The 16,433-nt window shown below is 41.6% G+C and overlaps 1 protein-coding gene across 3 annotated transcripts in view; it reads left to right on the top strand.

Annotated features, from left to right (window-relative positions):
* The window catches only part of ADAM12 (ADAM metallopeptidase domain 12), a 169,272-nt gene that overhangs the window by 112,723 nt on the left and 40,116 nt on the right, over nucleotides 1-16,433 (top strand). For all 3 annotated transcript variants that reach the window (XM_048945733.1, XM_048945732.1, XM_048945734.1), the window contains exons 7-11: nucleotides 383-448; nucleotides 1,347-1,418; nucleotides 2,349-2,518; nucleotides 3,742-3,826; nucleotides 8,690-8,838. In XM_048945733.1, coding sequence (XP_048801690.1) covers nucleotides 383-448; nucleotides 1,347-1,418; nucleotides 2,349-2,518; nucleotides 3,742-3,826; nucleotides 8,690-8,838 — 542 coding nt within the window. The remainder of the gene's footprint in view (nucleotides 1-382; nucleotides 449-1,346; nucleotides 1,419-2,348; nucleotides 2,519-3,741; nucleotides 3,827-8,689; nucleotides 8,839-16,433) is intronic.

Genomic DNA, 16,433 nt, shown 5'->3' with positions numbered 1-16,433 from the left:
CAAAATGTTTACATAAAGTCAATTAATAATTTCTTTAAGAGCACCTTGGAAAGTTCTTTCCAATGGAGATGATGTTCTCCTGTAAGGAAAGATAACTCCAACATTGTAACTGCAAAAACCCAAAAGGTTGATCAATCCTTTGCATCATTTTTCTCCTTGTGATCGAATCTCAGTTGTTTGGTTTTGGGTTTTGTGGGTTTTTCTGTGAGCACCACATAGACAATTTCTGTTGTGTAGATAAAAGGAAGGCCGGAAATCTGAGATGTGTTGCATCTCCTCTTGCAAGCACTGTGTTGAACTGGGGGAAGAGCTGATTCCAAGGGTCACTTATTACAAAAAATAAAAAAATCCAACAGAATACTGTTTTCATCTTTTTTGACAGTACAAGAGGGAGACTCTGAAGACAACAAAATATGTGGAGCTTGTTATTGTGGCAGATAATCGTGAGGTAAGAGACTTAAAAGGACATGGGAAACACAGGTTGGAAATGAGTAGCTCTTTTCAGTTTCAGTATGGAATTATAAGGAATGTGCTTCAGATTTAAAAAAAATATATATTGGGGCTTTCACATGTCATGCTTCTGCAGAGCTAGGCAACAGAAGGCCCTTGAAGATAGGGGTAACACTGATAGTTCTTTGTACATCTCTCTTGCAATATTTCACAAGTAATGTGACACCCACAGGTAATTGGGATATCTGTCGGTAATTCAAGATGTGACAAATGAAAATTCACAGCCCATGAACTGATTGTATCTTCACTGCATTCTGTGACAGCCCTTGGCAGGATTGTCACTGTTTGGAGGATGCTGTGGGATCCTGCATTTCCCTTTGAAGTAGTGCTTTACCATCACATTGCATGAAGCCTTCCTGACAGTTTGGAAACAGAGCTATGGAGCAAGGAGCCAGGACAGGCTGTAGAAATGTTCCAGTCAGTTGAATGGCAACCAAAGATATGAAGTCTTGGATTGGATTATTTTGCTACTTGCATTTGATTTTCATTTGCAAATGTGATGGTCTCTCACTCTCCTTGAACACAGCTAGTTAGGGAGTAACAATGGCTCTGCTGCCAAAGCAGTGTACAGGAAAGTCTTTTCATTTTCACAAAACATCAGCCCCAGACAGATTGCAATATAAGACTTAAGGATTTTAAAGTCCTTATGTGAAAAACAAATCCCATCCCATAGCCTGTGCTTATTATGCACCACATCCTGGTCGTCCCGTGGAAGCCAGCAGGAATGTGCAATTGGGGATTACAGAGGGTGACTAAGGACCAAATATTGCTAAGTGGCTGCTGTGGGAAAACACTACTGTTTGTGCTGCTAGAACATTGATCCTTTATGTTCCAAGTTTCAGAGACAAGGCAAGGATGTGGAAAAAATTAAGCAGAGGCTGATAGAAATTGCAAACTATGTTGATAAGGTAAGAACATGAGAATGATTTCTCTTTTTCAGAAGTTATTGCACTTTCTGAAGGAAAAGTTCATCTCCAGCACTTGTTGGAAAATCTTTGTATTCACACAGAGGGTGGTGAGGCACTGGAACAGGTTGCCCAAGGAGGCTGTGGATGCCCCATCCCTGCAGGCATTCAAGGCCAGGCTGGATGTGGCTCTGGGCAGCCTGGGCTGCTGGTTGGTGACCTGCACACAGCAGGGGGTTGGAACTGGGTGAGCATTGTGCTCCTTTGCAACCCAGGCCATTCTGTGATTAGTACAAATTAAGCTTCTAAAATTTACATTTATACCTTGTATGAAAAAAAAAGGAGCTTAAAGCTAAAGCCTCCAGGTAAGAGCGAGTCACACGTTTCTTACCCCTTCCTTCCTACGGTAGTTGTTGTCCCCAGCCCAGCTCCCCATGTGCTGGTAGTGAAATAATGACAGAGGAAGTATAGTTCAGACCAGAACTTAACAAGTTCTCAAGGACATTAACTCAAGGAGAAGCATTTGTGATTAAAAACAAGCTGCTGAAAACACCTCCACCTCTTGCATAATTGTCTGGCTGACTTATTACTGCAGGACAGGCGTTTATATGTTACCTGCTCAAAATTAATTTTGCATGTTATGATGTATTTATGTTTCATGCTTAATTTATGCTCAGAAAATGGCAGAGTTATCCAAATGGCTATAATGCATATAAACAAGACAAAGATCTAGTATATGCTTTTCTCAGATTGTCAGCCAAATCTTGACTTGATCGATTCCTGAGTCCTTCTCTACTTTATTCCTACCTTACAATTTTTATCTGCTCCATCCCTAATGCTGCACCTGCTCCCCCCTTGTGGCAACGCTGACATTTAACGCTGTGATAGCAGTGTCCAACAGTGCAACAATTGTTGTTTCTGTTTTCTCTTTAGTTTTATAGGCCACTAAATATTCGAGTAGCCCTGGTCGGAGTGGAAGTGTGGAACGACATGGATAAGTGCTCTATTTCTCAAGATCCTTTCACCAGCCTCCATGAGTTTCTGGACTGGAGAAAGCTAAAACTACTACCTCGTAAACCCCATGACAATGCACAGCTAATAAGGTAGAGTTTATACCATGAATAACATTGGCTGGATTGGGTTCTCTCAGCTGTTGGGGTGGTCGCTTGTGCTCCTTAAGGGCTGTCTTTCCTCTCTGCAATCACAAAGTGTTTTGCTGAACCCTTCAGACGCTCCAAACAAATCTGCTTCCTCAGCAATATCTCTTAGTTCTAGAGCTTTCCTGGATACAACACACGTGGCAGGCTGGATATGTAATAAGCAATATTTCAGGTGTGAATTTACAGTCAGTTTAAGGCTATCTCAGTGTAAACTGTTACTGAAGAAGGCAGTCCTGCCCTCCCCACTGCAGCAGAGCTGAGGGGATATTATTGTCAAGATGGTATAGACATCTTAAGGTTGGGTTGAATGGAGCTTTGGGCAACCTGATCTGGTGGAAGCATCCCTCACCATGGCAGGAGGGCTGTACCAGGTGACTGTAAAGCTCCTTTCCAACCCAAACCATTCTGTTATTCTGTCATCTGAATCCTGTTCCTTAGTAGAATGATCTCAGTAAAAATTCAAAATACATTCTGGATAGGGTAATTGATTTCCACTTATGACTTAATGTTTAAGTAACCTTTTACCTGGCTGCTCTAGAGTAGGAAAAAAAAAAAAGGCAAAACCATGAGTAAGAGAAACACCTCTGTCTCGAATCTGTCTTGATCCAGGTATTATTTCAACCAATGAACAATCCTCTCTGCTATAAACAGACTTAGTAGTTAAAAGAAGTTCTCTTTACTCACTGCATTTATATTCTGGCATTATTGAAACTGCCACAAATCATTTGATTACTCTGTATGTGTATTAATACTTGGCTTGCAAAAACTAAATTCTCTGCTGTGTATTACAGCAAGTAGCATATAAACTTCCCATGGCATTAAAGTAACCCTTCCTTGATTGAGAGAGAGTACTTTTATGTTTGCATTTCTATTCCCAACTTCAATCAAGGAAAAGAAGAAAGAGTCACATTACAGAAGTAAATCCAAAGGACGGTGATCAAATGGATCTTTTTCATAGCAGGGATTCTGTCACTGTCAGTTTAGCAAGTTGGCAAAGCTAATCTGCACATTTTGTTGTTTTCAAACCTGCAAATGTCTGGAGCTGACACATCTGAAATGGGATACTTGAGGCTGGCAGAAACACAAGACTTTAAATAATGAGGGTGATATCTTGGCACTGAGTGGTGATTGTGCAATTCTCCTTTTCCTTTTCCTCCCTCCTGCAGCGGGGTGTACTTCCAAGGGACAACCATTGGCATGGCTCCCATCATGAGCATGTGTACTGCAGAGCAGTCTGGAGGGGTCGTCATGGTAAGTGGCAAAAGCACAGAGCTGGAACCTCTCCCAGCTGCTGCAATGTGATCTCAAGTGTTGTAGTGCTGCGTTCAGTACCAGAACGTCAGCTCCTTTTAGTCACATTTTCAGTCTCAATAATATCCGTATCAACGAGCAGCTTGAGCGTAAGTATTTTAACTCGTAGTTTGCATCGTGGAAAGCATGAAACTGAAATATGGTGTTAAAACATAGCATGACCTTCTCTCAAGAATCCTCTGCTTCTGCTCATTGTTACGTCAAAGGAAGAGGTGCTATGAAGGAAGAGAACCAGAGGATCTATTTGTTATGCACCTGAGTATACTAGTGTTACAGGCAACAACAGGTCTATCCTGAATCTTTTATTACATTGATTTTATTCTGTATTTACAGAGTTCATTATGTAAGGTATTACTTTCCATCTTTGTAGCACAGTGTTTTTGTTATGTTGCCAGATGAGTATAAACAATAGCAGCATTTATTCCACCTAAATCTCTTAGAGAGTATTACAGGTAGTGTTTTTAGATGCTGGATGTGACCAACAAACAAGCAGCCATCTTAGCCAATATCTGCTAGTAGCTCTGGGATGCTTTCTTTGGGGGGGGGGCATGGGGGGAGGGAAATGTAAAAGAATGGTTTGAATTTTGAAAGCAGTGTTTTGTGCAAGGGAGGGGAAAGCAGTTTTGAATTAACTACGCTTTTCAGTACATGTACTTGAAATGAAATAAGATGTGTACTCAAAAGCTTGCAGGCCACTAATAGGCTCTGCTGGTAGCCTCAGCTCAGCTCAAGAGCCGAAAGCCAGGAAGCCCTAAAAACCTCAAAGATGTTCTTTATTTTTGAGTTCGTGCTGGAAGTGCCTGAAAACTTTTGTTTTTTTTCTGTGTTTTAGTCTAGGCTTCCCTCACATTAGTTGATTTAGTCATCCTCTCCTGTATCTGTGAGGAGGAGCTGAGGAATGCACTATGCACTGAGTTTGCATGGTCTCAAACCTCCCAGTTCTTCAGAGCACTGCAAGGCCAACCTGGAGTCCAAGGCACCAAGATTTTTGCCTCAGGACAATCCACACAGCAGAGTGCCCCCAGAAATACAGCTCCTTGAAGGCAATGTGTTTCTTCTTAACTAGCATCCAGGCTGAGCCTGGCCCATAATGAACGGTTCCTTTGTGGTCTCTGAAACAATCAGGCAAGAAGCCATTCATGAGATATGATATATTGATGATCCAGACTGGGAGGGTTTATGTGGTGAGCAGGAGAGATGAGGAGTAGGAAAGATCGGGGAAAACAATCAAATCAGGTGGAGAAAGTCACATCAAAATTGTAGAAAATACAAAGGCTTCAGTCTCTTGTTGGCTTTAGACCAAGTCTCTAGTTTGTGTTTGTTACAGCTTTTTGTTGTGTATCATGAGGTTAGGTATGAAAGGAAAAGGAGGCAGAGAGAAAGGGAAAGTTGCAGAAGTCTCCCAGTGCACTTCCAACTCTTGGCAAAGACATAAATGAGCCACCCGGCCCCGTTTTCCCCATTCCTCCCTCAGGGTAGCAGTCACTGCTTTGGCTTTATCTGCAGTTGGTCATACTCTTAACAATGACTGTTTGTTCTTTTAATTTATAGCATAAACTTTAAAATACGCTGCAGTATTTTACAGCAAATCCCATCCTCCTCACTCTGGAAACTGGTGTTTAAAGAAAAACAAAACAGGGGAAAAAAAATTCATTCCAGTAACCGAAAAAGAGGAACCAGTATTTCTTTAAAGTGTTCCCAGGGCTCTGACAGAGAAGAGACTGATTCATATGTCCAGGAGAAACCCAGGGTCTGTGGGGAAATCGTAACCAGGCTGTAGCTTCAGTGGAACGCGTTGTTTCCCAGAGACTCCAACCCTGGTGAATTGAAATGTTTGAGGTGCAAATTAACCTGAGGCTTGCACAGCATAGCTAGGGATGTTTTTCTTCTTCAAGCAAGTCATCAATAAGGAGCCGAATCCAAACCGAGCAAATTCTCACGCTAAAACCCAGGTGGGCAGCTTCCAACCTCACCCCTCTTGATTAACAAAGGTTGATTCAGGTATGCACAGAAAAGTCTTGATACATACATGCAGACAAAAAGCTCTAAGTCTGGAAAATGTGCAAATGAAATAGCTTTTAACATGGGAGGCTACGGAGTTGTAACATCTCAACACTGAACGCTGAGCAGCCCTGATAATTTCATAATAGCCATCCCAATCCTAACATCCAACCTCAGAGAGTTCCCAGCTTTGAAAACAGTTCAGAAGGAAGAGAAAATGGAGCAAGTGCGTGAGAAACCAAATGAGAAGCTTTTGAATGTAAATTTGGGAAGAGCAGAACCATGCATGATCCTGATCCTTTTTGCAGTTATCCTGGTCTACCATAAGGTCTAAATTCCACTTGAATTCCACACCTAATTTCTATAGACCTTAGTAGGCAGTTAAGCTAAACAACTGTGGAACAGTAGCAATGAATGGCTGAAATGAAATTAAATGTATATTTTTGAAAACTTACATTCTTACAATGGAGTGAACTTGCATGAAAAGTACAGGGATTGGGGTATGAAAGTGTTCTAGCTGTAGGTGACAGTATTTTATTACTGAGGTTTCAACTGAATCCCACTGGAATGAAGCAGAGTTCAGCTGAAAGCAGCTGCCTGTTTTATGCAACATCTTTTAATGTCTTAACAATGGTTGTGAAACTGTTTGGTAATGACTTTTACTACTCAAGTTAGCTTTAAAAGTAGGAGGTGGAATAAATCAGTCACATTGCTATTCATTTCTTTAGTAGTTGCAATACTTAAGTGGTCTCAGTATCAAATGGGGGACATCTTACTGTTTGTTTTGATAATCTCCATTTATGCTGTCTTCAAATAACCTCTGTTGCTGAGACATCACATTCCTTGTTTTAAAAACCCACTCCAGAAACTGATAAAATTGCATTCCAAGTGGATCTGAGCTAGTAATGAGAACCGCATGGGATGTAATAATTGTTTGCTTATTCAAGTCCCAAATTACATTTCAGGTCATTTATTGCTGCAGTTCTGAAGTGGACAGCATGAACTCTTATTTCTATTTTGAATTGCCAGTGCTGGAGGTGCTCAGATGAGCAGAGCCCCTTTGTAATACCAGCACAGAGCCTTGCAGACTGAGGAGCTGATCTCAGTTTGTTGTCTATATGGTTGATTCACAGCTCAGAGGAATTGCTGAAGCTGGACAACACAGCAATAATTTCAAGGCATCCATCCATTGCTTCGCCAGTAAATTATGTGGAATTATGTAATTGTTTTCTTAATCTTCAGTACAGGATTGTTTTCCAGTTGTGTGAGGGGTTGTGTTCTTTTTAGGACACCAGATTCAATTGAACTGAATACCCTAAGTATTTCATAATTTACTGTAAGAACGAAGACAAATCAATCTGTATGTGACCAGTATCTAGATAAGACATCTCCATACGTAGGCACTGTGCAGGAGTAAATATTTTCCTGATTATTACAGATTATTTTGCTGCATACGTTTCCATGTTGATCCTTTTCCTAGGACACGTGGTGCAGCTCCTTTCTTCAAACAAACATTTCAAAAGTTAACTGCACACCAACTGGCTGCTATGTTAGTCACGACATTTTGATACTGTTATTTCTTTTAATTCAGGAAAAGCAGGAAAATCTTTTGTTAAAAGATGAAATTGTTTTGGGTTTATTCCAGCTGAAAAAGTAGTTCCTTGTTGTTGGAATTCAATTGTATTCTCTTTTTTTTAATTATTCTTTTTTCTATATAAGGATTGAATTACTGAAAACATCAGCACAGCCAGATGAAAGGAGAAGCTCTTAAGTCATGGAATCACAGAATGGCTTAAGTTGGAGGGGATCATTTAGTTCCAAACCTCTGCCATGGGCAGGGCTGCCAACCACCAGACCCCTCCCCAAGTCATAGATTAAAAGCTTCATTTATAGATAGTTGATGTCATGGACGCTTTTACCTTTCACTTCTTTTTAGTCTGAAGATTGACTTAGATTATACCAGGAGTTATTTAAACTGAATATATTCATATATGCTTTTAGAGCAGGCAGCTATACACAGTAATTCCATTTACTGACTGATAAATAGTGGATCATGCATTTATATTACATGTTTATGCCTTTGGGGAAAGATTTTATGTGAGTACAGTGGATATTTTTTCCCTCAAGGAAAGTGATCGATGTGGAAATGTCTCTTTCTTGTGGTTCAGCCAAAACATCAGTCTCATCAGAAGCTTTTAATCAAACCGTGCAGGGAATTTCTCAGAAGTAGTTGTCCAAAAAATCCAGCATTACAACAGGGAATAATGTTAATATTTCGATCTTGATACTTGCAGCATTTTGAATATTCATAGGTGTTAACTGAAGGGCATTGAAGATTTCATCTTGCTTTGTTCTTTAATTTAAAAAACAAACAAAGAAACAAAAAAAAATCACATCACACTCATCCTCTCCCATAAATGATTGCCCTTCCCCATGCTCCACATCTAAGTTACTGTTTTCTGCCACTGCCATGTCTTGGGAAGTTTGGGGAGTTTTTCAGCAGGGAAATGTAAAGCCCTCAATAAAGATATGGCCCATATGTTCAAAGTTGCCTGATGGCCTTGAATATTTGATGTGCTGAGAAAGCTGGGTGGCCAGGACGGATAGGCTGCTCTGAAAATCCCAATCTGCTTCTGGTATTCATGAATGGATTTTAAATTGTGTGCTTTTAACAACAGTATTACCGTAGCTGGTAAGTTCATAAAGCACTATGAGGAATAGGACCTTGGAATGGGACTGTGTATTTTTAGTTGCTTTCATATTTTGACCACTATTATATATATATATTTTTTTTTTCTTAAGGATCATTCAGAGAACCCTCTAGGTGCAGCAGTCACCCTGGCTCATGAGCTGGGCCACAATTTTGGGATGAATCACGATACGTTGGAGAGGGGCTGCAACTGCAAAGCATCTACTGACAAAGGAGGTTGCATCATGAACCCTTCTACGGGGTAAGTGTGAGGGGTGATGTTGCACTTAGAGTGGAAAACAGTTTGGTTTTTGTGTCTCAGGTATTTTTAAAGGAAAAATGAAGAGTTTCAAGACCTGTCAAATCTCTTTGCAGTTATCCCCCTCAAGCTGAAACAATTATACTTGTTATCAGTGCAAGACATGTACCCTTGTACTTTTCTATTTCCATATTACCAGTGTGACAGACAGAAATGCTACAAGCAGCTGGTTAAGCTTTTCTTAAAAACCAAACTGCATTGCAAGCGGTGAATCAGAATTTCAGCCTCTCTCATCTTGCCAACAGATTTTCATAGTCATAATAGGAAATGAACGATGTCCCAAGGCCAGGACTAAGATGACTGTGTAGGAAATAAAGCAATGCAGGAAATATTATTAGACTCTCTGTAAAGTCTTTGTGTTGTGCTGAGAAGGTTTTTAGTTTTGCACAGACTTTGGCATTTGACCCTTTGTTGATGTGCAGTGGTATTAGCATATGAGCAGATATGTGGACAGAGAAGTTTGGTGTTTTTGTAGACATGGAAAGCACAGGCGCCATAACCAGGTAACTAATTACAGCTTGCTCCTCTGCATTTTAAAATACTACTTGAAAAATGAGCAATATAATGAATGAGTTCTTCGTGTCCACATTCAGACAAGAACCAATAACATTAAATTGAAGAATAAAATGAGGTTTACCAAAGTTTTCTGCTGGAAAGTGGCACGCTGGACTGGGTAGCCCACAGAAATGTCACTGACTGGAAGCTGCAACCAATCAGGCAAATATCTGTCAGCAGCATCTGGTAGGTGCAGCTGGATTTGCCATGGGGTGAGTGGATGGTCTAGTCTGATCTTCTGGTGTGTCTTCTAGTTCCAACACTCTGTGTGTGCTTAAACCTTATATATACGTTGCTTAGAAAATCTCTTCTGGGATTTCTTTTATCAGCTCGGCTTGCTGGGAAACTGCATGTTTCTGAGGAAGGAGGGCAATATGGGAGAGGGCAGGGAGTGTTGGGCAGGATTGCTCCCTGCTGGTCAGCCAAACAACAGCTTTGGCACTTCTTCAAAGGCAAACTGTCACTCTCCTTCAAGGCAGAAAAAGGGATTCTGGCCAGAGGCCAAACACAGCAAGTTAAGAGACAAACAATGAAAAAGAGAGTTGTGTGCTTAGAGGAGAATGAGAGTGGTTTGGGAGAGAAAAATAGCTTGGCTCTTCTGAAACAATAGGTAGTAAATATCCCTGCGGAATTGCATTCTGCAGCAAGTCAGGGCTATTAAACACACTGTGAAAACGAACTGAAGGTGGCTCTGAAGAGAAGTGATATGATGGTGGGTATGCAGTGGGCAGGCAAGTCTGGGCTCTGAGCTCCAGAATGAGGCATGCAAGATTTTGTCATCTCAGCTGAGATGCTAGCTGGGCGTCCAGTTGCTCTGCTTTGGGGAATAAATACTGGAGATGCAGTCAGGACAGAAGCTTCTAGATGTTTTCCGAATTCAGCCTGTGGACGTATCTCTAACATGAGGTTAGCTAGCTTTTTTGTGGTTCTGCTTTCAGCACCATGGAATTATAGAACCACAGAATGGCCTGGGTTGAAAAGGGCCACAATGCTCATCCAGTTCCAACCCCCTGCTGTGTGCAAGGTCTCCAACCAGCAGCCCAGGCTGCCCAGAGCCACATCCAGCCTGGCCTTGAATGCCTGCAGGGATGGGGCATCCACAGCCTCCTTGGGCAACCTGTGCCAGTGCAGCCCAGTGGGTTTATCAGAAGGTGTCCCTGGTATGCCAGTCCAGTCACTTGGCTCTGGGCATGGCCAGAGCAAGGTTTTGTACCTGCTCACTGTGTTCCTCCAAGCACCTCAGCTTGCTTTATCCCAGGGTTTCAGCAGCACCCTGGTGGTTTACCAGCTGTGCTGCCTTAGCAGTGCCCTACCCAACACCAGCACTTCATAGGTATGGAACCCCTGAGGTGCACCAAAGCTTTGTTGCGCTCTCTGGATTTTCACCAAACTTTGTCTACAACTTACGCCCAAGGAAGAGTTGTGACATTCACAGAAAAGAGTGTAGTGGTGTGTTTGCAGTGATTAGTGAATTATAAATGGAGATTTTAACATTGGGTTTGTAGCCTTAGGCTTTACCTTCATGCTGTGCTGTCGATATGTAATAAGTATTCCAGGCGAATACTTTATGCCTTAAGCCAAACTGCATTTTACCAATTTAAAATTAACACTTTCAATATTTACCCAACATCTGACCAACAGTAGTATTCCTCTGAGCACCATTATTCAAGGAACATCGAACAGTTCTCAACTCTGCAAGCGACAGTTAAGAGAAGGTCAAATTAATATTCAGACATTTTTGTCAGTGACACAGCCAGTGTGATTGAGTGCACCTCCAGCAAGTTTGCAGAGGACAGTAAGCTGCAGGGTTTGGTGCGTGCAACACACGGGAGGAGGAGGATGCCATCCAGGGGGAACATGTGAGGGCAACGTTCTTGAAGCTCAACAAAGTCAAGTGTGAGGTGCTGCACTTTGGTCAGGGCACTCTCAAGCACAAAGACGGGCTGGACAGAAAATGGAATGAGAGTGACCTTAAGGAGGACTCGGGGTTTTGGTTGATGAGAGCTCAGTGTGAACTAGCACTTTCAGCCCAGAAATCCAATTGTATCCTGGGCTGCATCAGAAGACAGGGGTGGCAGCAGAGCAAGGGAGGTGATTGTCCCCTTCTGTTTTCCCTTTCTGAGACCCCAGATGGAGAACTACATCTGGGTCTGGGGCCCCCAGCATAAGAGGATATGGACCTGTAGGGGTGATTCCAGAGAAAGCTATGAAGATGGTCAGAGTGCTGGAGCACTTCTCCTGTGAAGAAAGGTCAAGGAATTGGGCTTGTTCAGCCTGGAGAAGAGAAGGCTTTGGGTGTGCCTCACTGAAGCCTTCCAGAACCTGTAAGGAGCCGTCAAGAAAGGTGAAGAGGGGCATTTTACAAGGGCATGTAGTAACAGGAACTTTAATTTACTGAAGAGGTAATGGCTTTAAACAAAAAGAAGGCAGATCTTAAATTTGGCATAATGAAGCAAATCTTTGTGATGAAGGTGATGAGGCATCAGAGCAGGTTGCCCAGAGATGCTCTGGAAGGCCTCACCCCTGGATATGATCAAAGCCAGGCTTGGGTGACCGAATCTAGTGGGTGGCAACCCTGTCCACCTCAGGGGATTGGAACTAGGTGGTTTTTAAGATCCCTTCTGCACCCAAACCATTCTGATTTTTCTATGAATCTGTGATATTCCCTACCTGAAAAACATCAAAACACAGAACTTGTCAAGGAAGCTAAATACATCTGGAGAGAAGTTTGTTCTCTCAGTGTACTCACTGGCACTCGCACTGTGCCCTTCTAATTTCTGTTGGTTTAAGCTAAATTTGATACGTAAAAGAAAAGGAAAAAAAAAAATCCTTGGGCTGAAGTAAAAAGCATGAGCTGCTGAGAAGTCCTTATCTAATCTCTAAAAAGGGTAGGAAATATCTGGGCTGTAACAAAAATGCCTCTGCAGACTTGACTTTAGAGTCATTGGTGTGGTTCTGCAGCAAAAGGGAATGTTTGAAGACTTTTTACTTAAAAGTGATTTCATTAATTATTGCCATCTTCTTTCAGTTCTTATGTTTCAGTCTTTGAAGACGTTAGCATTAAAAAGTCATCTTGGAAATTACTTCTTGGTGGAAAAAATCTCCAGGGATCAGTCTGGAATTTAAACTGTTGGATCTATCCTTTAATGAGCTTCTTAAAGCTTTCACTCCTAAAAGATACCAGCAAGATGTGTACCTCTGTTGTGTGAGCAACAAATGCCTTAAGGACCCAATATTTCAGCAGAATATATTTTGTGTGGCATGGAATTAAGCGTATGAAACCAAACCCACAATTTGTGGCACTCCAGATCTTTTAGAGACTCAAATATCTCCTATGGAAACCACATAAATCCCGTTGTAGAACTGTGTGGGTTTTTAGTGCAAAAATAGTATCAACAAGGAAATGTTTAGTATTATCACATTGTTCTCTTTTTATGTGTATGTTTAAATGTTATTTGTTCATTTCTTTTAGTTGTTTTGACCATAAACTGTTTCAAGTGAAAAGAAGGTGATCAGGAGTCTTAAAAGAGACTTGTAAATGTTTTTATTGTGATTGCAGTATCTGAAAACAAAGGGGCTATGCTGAGTCAGCAAGGCCATCTCACTATTCTGCTTGTTTTCCAAGTGTCTCCCTAAATTTTCCGCTCTTGGGAATGCAAATATTCTTCCTGACAGTTACATAAAACCAGGAGAGTTATAGTGAAATCCAAGGCATTGCTCCAGATTTATATCACTACAACTAAACAGAATTTACCACAAACTGCGGAGCAAAATTATGCCAACTACCTGTGATAAGTTCTTTAATGATTTTGAAAATGTACTGTTTATGTGCTGCTTCATCAAAATGATGCACTGTTATCTCCCTGGTGGTTGAAACCAGGTGAGTTTCCCCAAAGTAGTTGAAAGCTTCATATACATTTGAAACTTCTAGCCTAGCCTTAAGGGGAGCCAAACATTTTTAGCCATCCATCTTCCCTCCAATAAACCTAATGGTTTATGCTTCACCTCACCCATGTCTGGGTCCTTGCCAAGACCATGCTCTTCTAATTTGTATATGGGGGACTTGCACAGCCGACTGCTCTTCAGGGCAAACGAGTGTACTGTAAATGTGATCTTCATTACAGTTAACAGAATATTCCTTGATGCTTCCCCATGTTTCTCCTGCAGCTTAGGTGTTAATGAGAGCCCAGGAATCCACAAAGGATAACTAATCTTTCTAAGCACATTCAAATGCTGAACCTGTTGTAGTCTCTAACCCTTCTCTGAGCCCGGTGACAAGGAAAGCTGCTTTCCTTGTCATCTCCCAGAAATGTGTTGCTCTTATCAGGATCAGGAGAATTCTTGTTGCTGTTTCATCTCGGCCAAAGGTAATTGAAATGCCAGGCAGGCTGCTAGGGTAGAGCAGTTCGTTTCATCTCTTTTTGAACTTCCACATACAGTAGTAGGTTTTCACCATGCAGACAGAAAAGGGGATGACTGGGAAAGGGTTGCTCTTCTCCCCTCCAGCCCCCTTTGCATCTCGCTGTGGGAATGTTGTACCTTTGAAAACAAGGATCAAGAAACAGCACTGTGTGTCCAGTCTCCCAGGTCCTGCCACACACCAAGCACAGCCTGGCAGCAGGTCATGTAAGTCTACCCTGACTTTTTTTTGTTATCTTGGCTCTATGCTGCTTTTCTTCAGTGACCGTGATGAAGAGATGAAATGCAAAAGAACTGAAAATAGCAAATCATTAGGAAAATAAAAATACTGTACTACTAAAACACTTTTTTTCAAGACATGGATTCAAGTTTGTGGGTTTTTGGGGGAATTACAAAACCCAACTTGTTGAGAGAGGGTTTGGCCATTACTGTTTGCCTGACAGATTTTTAAATAAAAGAATATCTCTTCATCAATATTTGTTTCAATCTAAGCTCCTCAGCGGTCCTGCTTTTCCTCTGTTCTGATAATTGCCTTGTCCAGGACATGTGCTGGTTTGCATCCCAGTGATGACATGTATGCAGTGATAGGGATGGGGAGATGTGTGGTGCCATGCAGGAAGGTCTGCACCAGTAATATAAACAAGGAAGCAGCTCCTCCGTGATAACTGCTCTGCACAGCAACTCCTCTCTGTCATGTTCCTTTTACTGTGATGTTGCTTTAGAAAAATCAAAGAATGAGATGAATCCCTCTATGCCTGGCTCTTTTTTCCACTTCTTATCTTGGATCTTGTTTTACCATTTCCATTTTTGCAGCTGGAGTTTAAAGGCAGTATATCTTTCTGATTTGGTCAGGTTTTAAATTCAATTTGCTCAGATAAATATGACTGCATTTGTTACAGGGAAGTGGAGCTCGGACTGTGACCGTGCTGGTGGAAATGCCCGTGTTTTGCCTTTGCTGCAGGATGCCTTGGGGTTCTTCTGCAGCCACAGACCAAGATTTTGTGTGGTGATCATAAGTGAGGGAAAAGGAGAAATGTGATTTAAATCAATTCTTAAACTTCTCAGTTATCGGTCATAATTTTAGAGGATTTTTGTGGAACTGCGGCTTGCAGTTGAAAAGAAAAACTGATTTTGAATAATTGCTTTGCAGTGCACAATTTCACATTAATTATGGAGGCAGGATCTGGGGGAGGAGGACAGTCAAGAGCACATAGCAGTAGTTGAACTGGAGAGGTAGAAAAACAGTGGTTTGTTTACTGTAGAAATTTGCCGACTTTCTTTTAACAAATCCAAAACGCATTCACTATTACCAGTATGTTTTTAGGTAAAATTTACACCTTTATGGTTAGAAGTAAAATAAAAACCAGCAAGAAGGTACGGATTTGTGAATGGGATTGAGAGCAAAACACGATTTACTAAGAATTGTCTGAGTGACATTCCCAAACGAAACTAATTGAAGTATTGCTGAGGAGAGATGGAGAAAAGTTAAAGATAGGAGGGACCGTCGGGAGAGTTTCTTTCAGATACTTGTGAAAAAGAGCATTAGTACATATTATATTTTAATGCCCCCAGGGAACAATTAGGTATTCTGCACTGAACGCTGAGTATATTAGCTATAACTAAGCTAAATGAAATATTTAAGTGAAAGCGTAGTGTTCTTTCCAGATGTCTACCTCTTCATGAGTGACTAAAAGGTGATGCCAACCAAGACCCTTCGTAGCACAGAAGATGTCATAAATGAAAGTTTTCTCACTTGCCCCTGGGGATAAGTTGGTCTGTGGGTCTGCTGTGCAAGTGCTCTAAGCACCCAAGAATTAGGTTAGGAAGCATTTGTTCTTTGATGAATGCTTTAAGCCATTTCCCAGCTGTTTTGAAACTAGATCTGTATGATCTAGGAGATGCAGTTATCCTTGAAAGGCAGCTTTCCTGCAAGTGAGAAACTAACAGTAACATTTGGTGTTTTGCTTTCATGCATAAACTTTTGATACAGATTCTTACATGTTCAGACCTCCAGGGTTTTTCCAGTGGTTGTCATCTGTGTAAGGGCAGAATTTTCTGTGTGTAAACTGGCTCTTGAGGCGCTCGAGCGATCGCTTTGCATCTTCTTCCCCAAACCATGAGGGTCCAAGGGTGCTCTGGAAGTGCTCCCCAGAGCCACCAAAGTGCCAAAGCTTGGGCTGATGGGACTGGGTGTTTGTTCCCTCTGTTAAAGTAAGTCTTAGACCGTGGGTGTGTGGATTATGGAATCTGCATGCAGGTTCTCTGTACATAAGCCATAGTTACTTCTGATTGTCAAATTATACCCACAGCAAAGCAGTGAAGTAGTGTTTTGGGCAATATGCCCTGTGGATCTAACCTCCAACTTGTCTTATTGCTGTGTGATGGTTTATTTCCACCTCTGGTCAACTGGACTAGAGCTTTGTGGGGCTATGTGGTTATCCAGGTCATGGAAACCACCCAAGTTAAATGTCAGGGCAGAAGAACGGTGATTATTATGTGCTGACCTGCTTGGTAGCTGAGGCACGCAGTTATCCTGGTGTAGCTGTGAACAGCAGGACTGGGGC

Source organism: Lagopus muta, chromosome 5 (genome assembly GCF_023343835.1).
Source record: "Lagopus muta isolate bLagMut1 chromosome 5, bLagMut1 primary, whole genome shotgun sequence".
Taxonomy (NCBI): Eukaryota; Metazoa; Chordata; class Aves; order Galliformes; family Phasianidae; genus Lagopus; species Lagopus muta.
The sequence above is the reverse complement of the archived record's forward strand: the minus strand, read 5'-3'. Positions and strand labels throughout refer to the sequence as shown.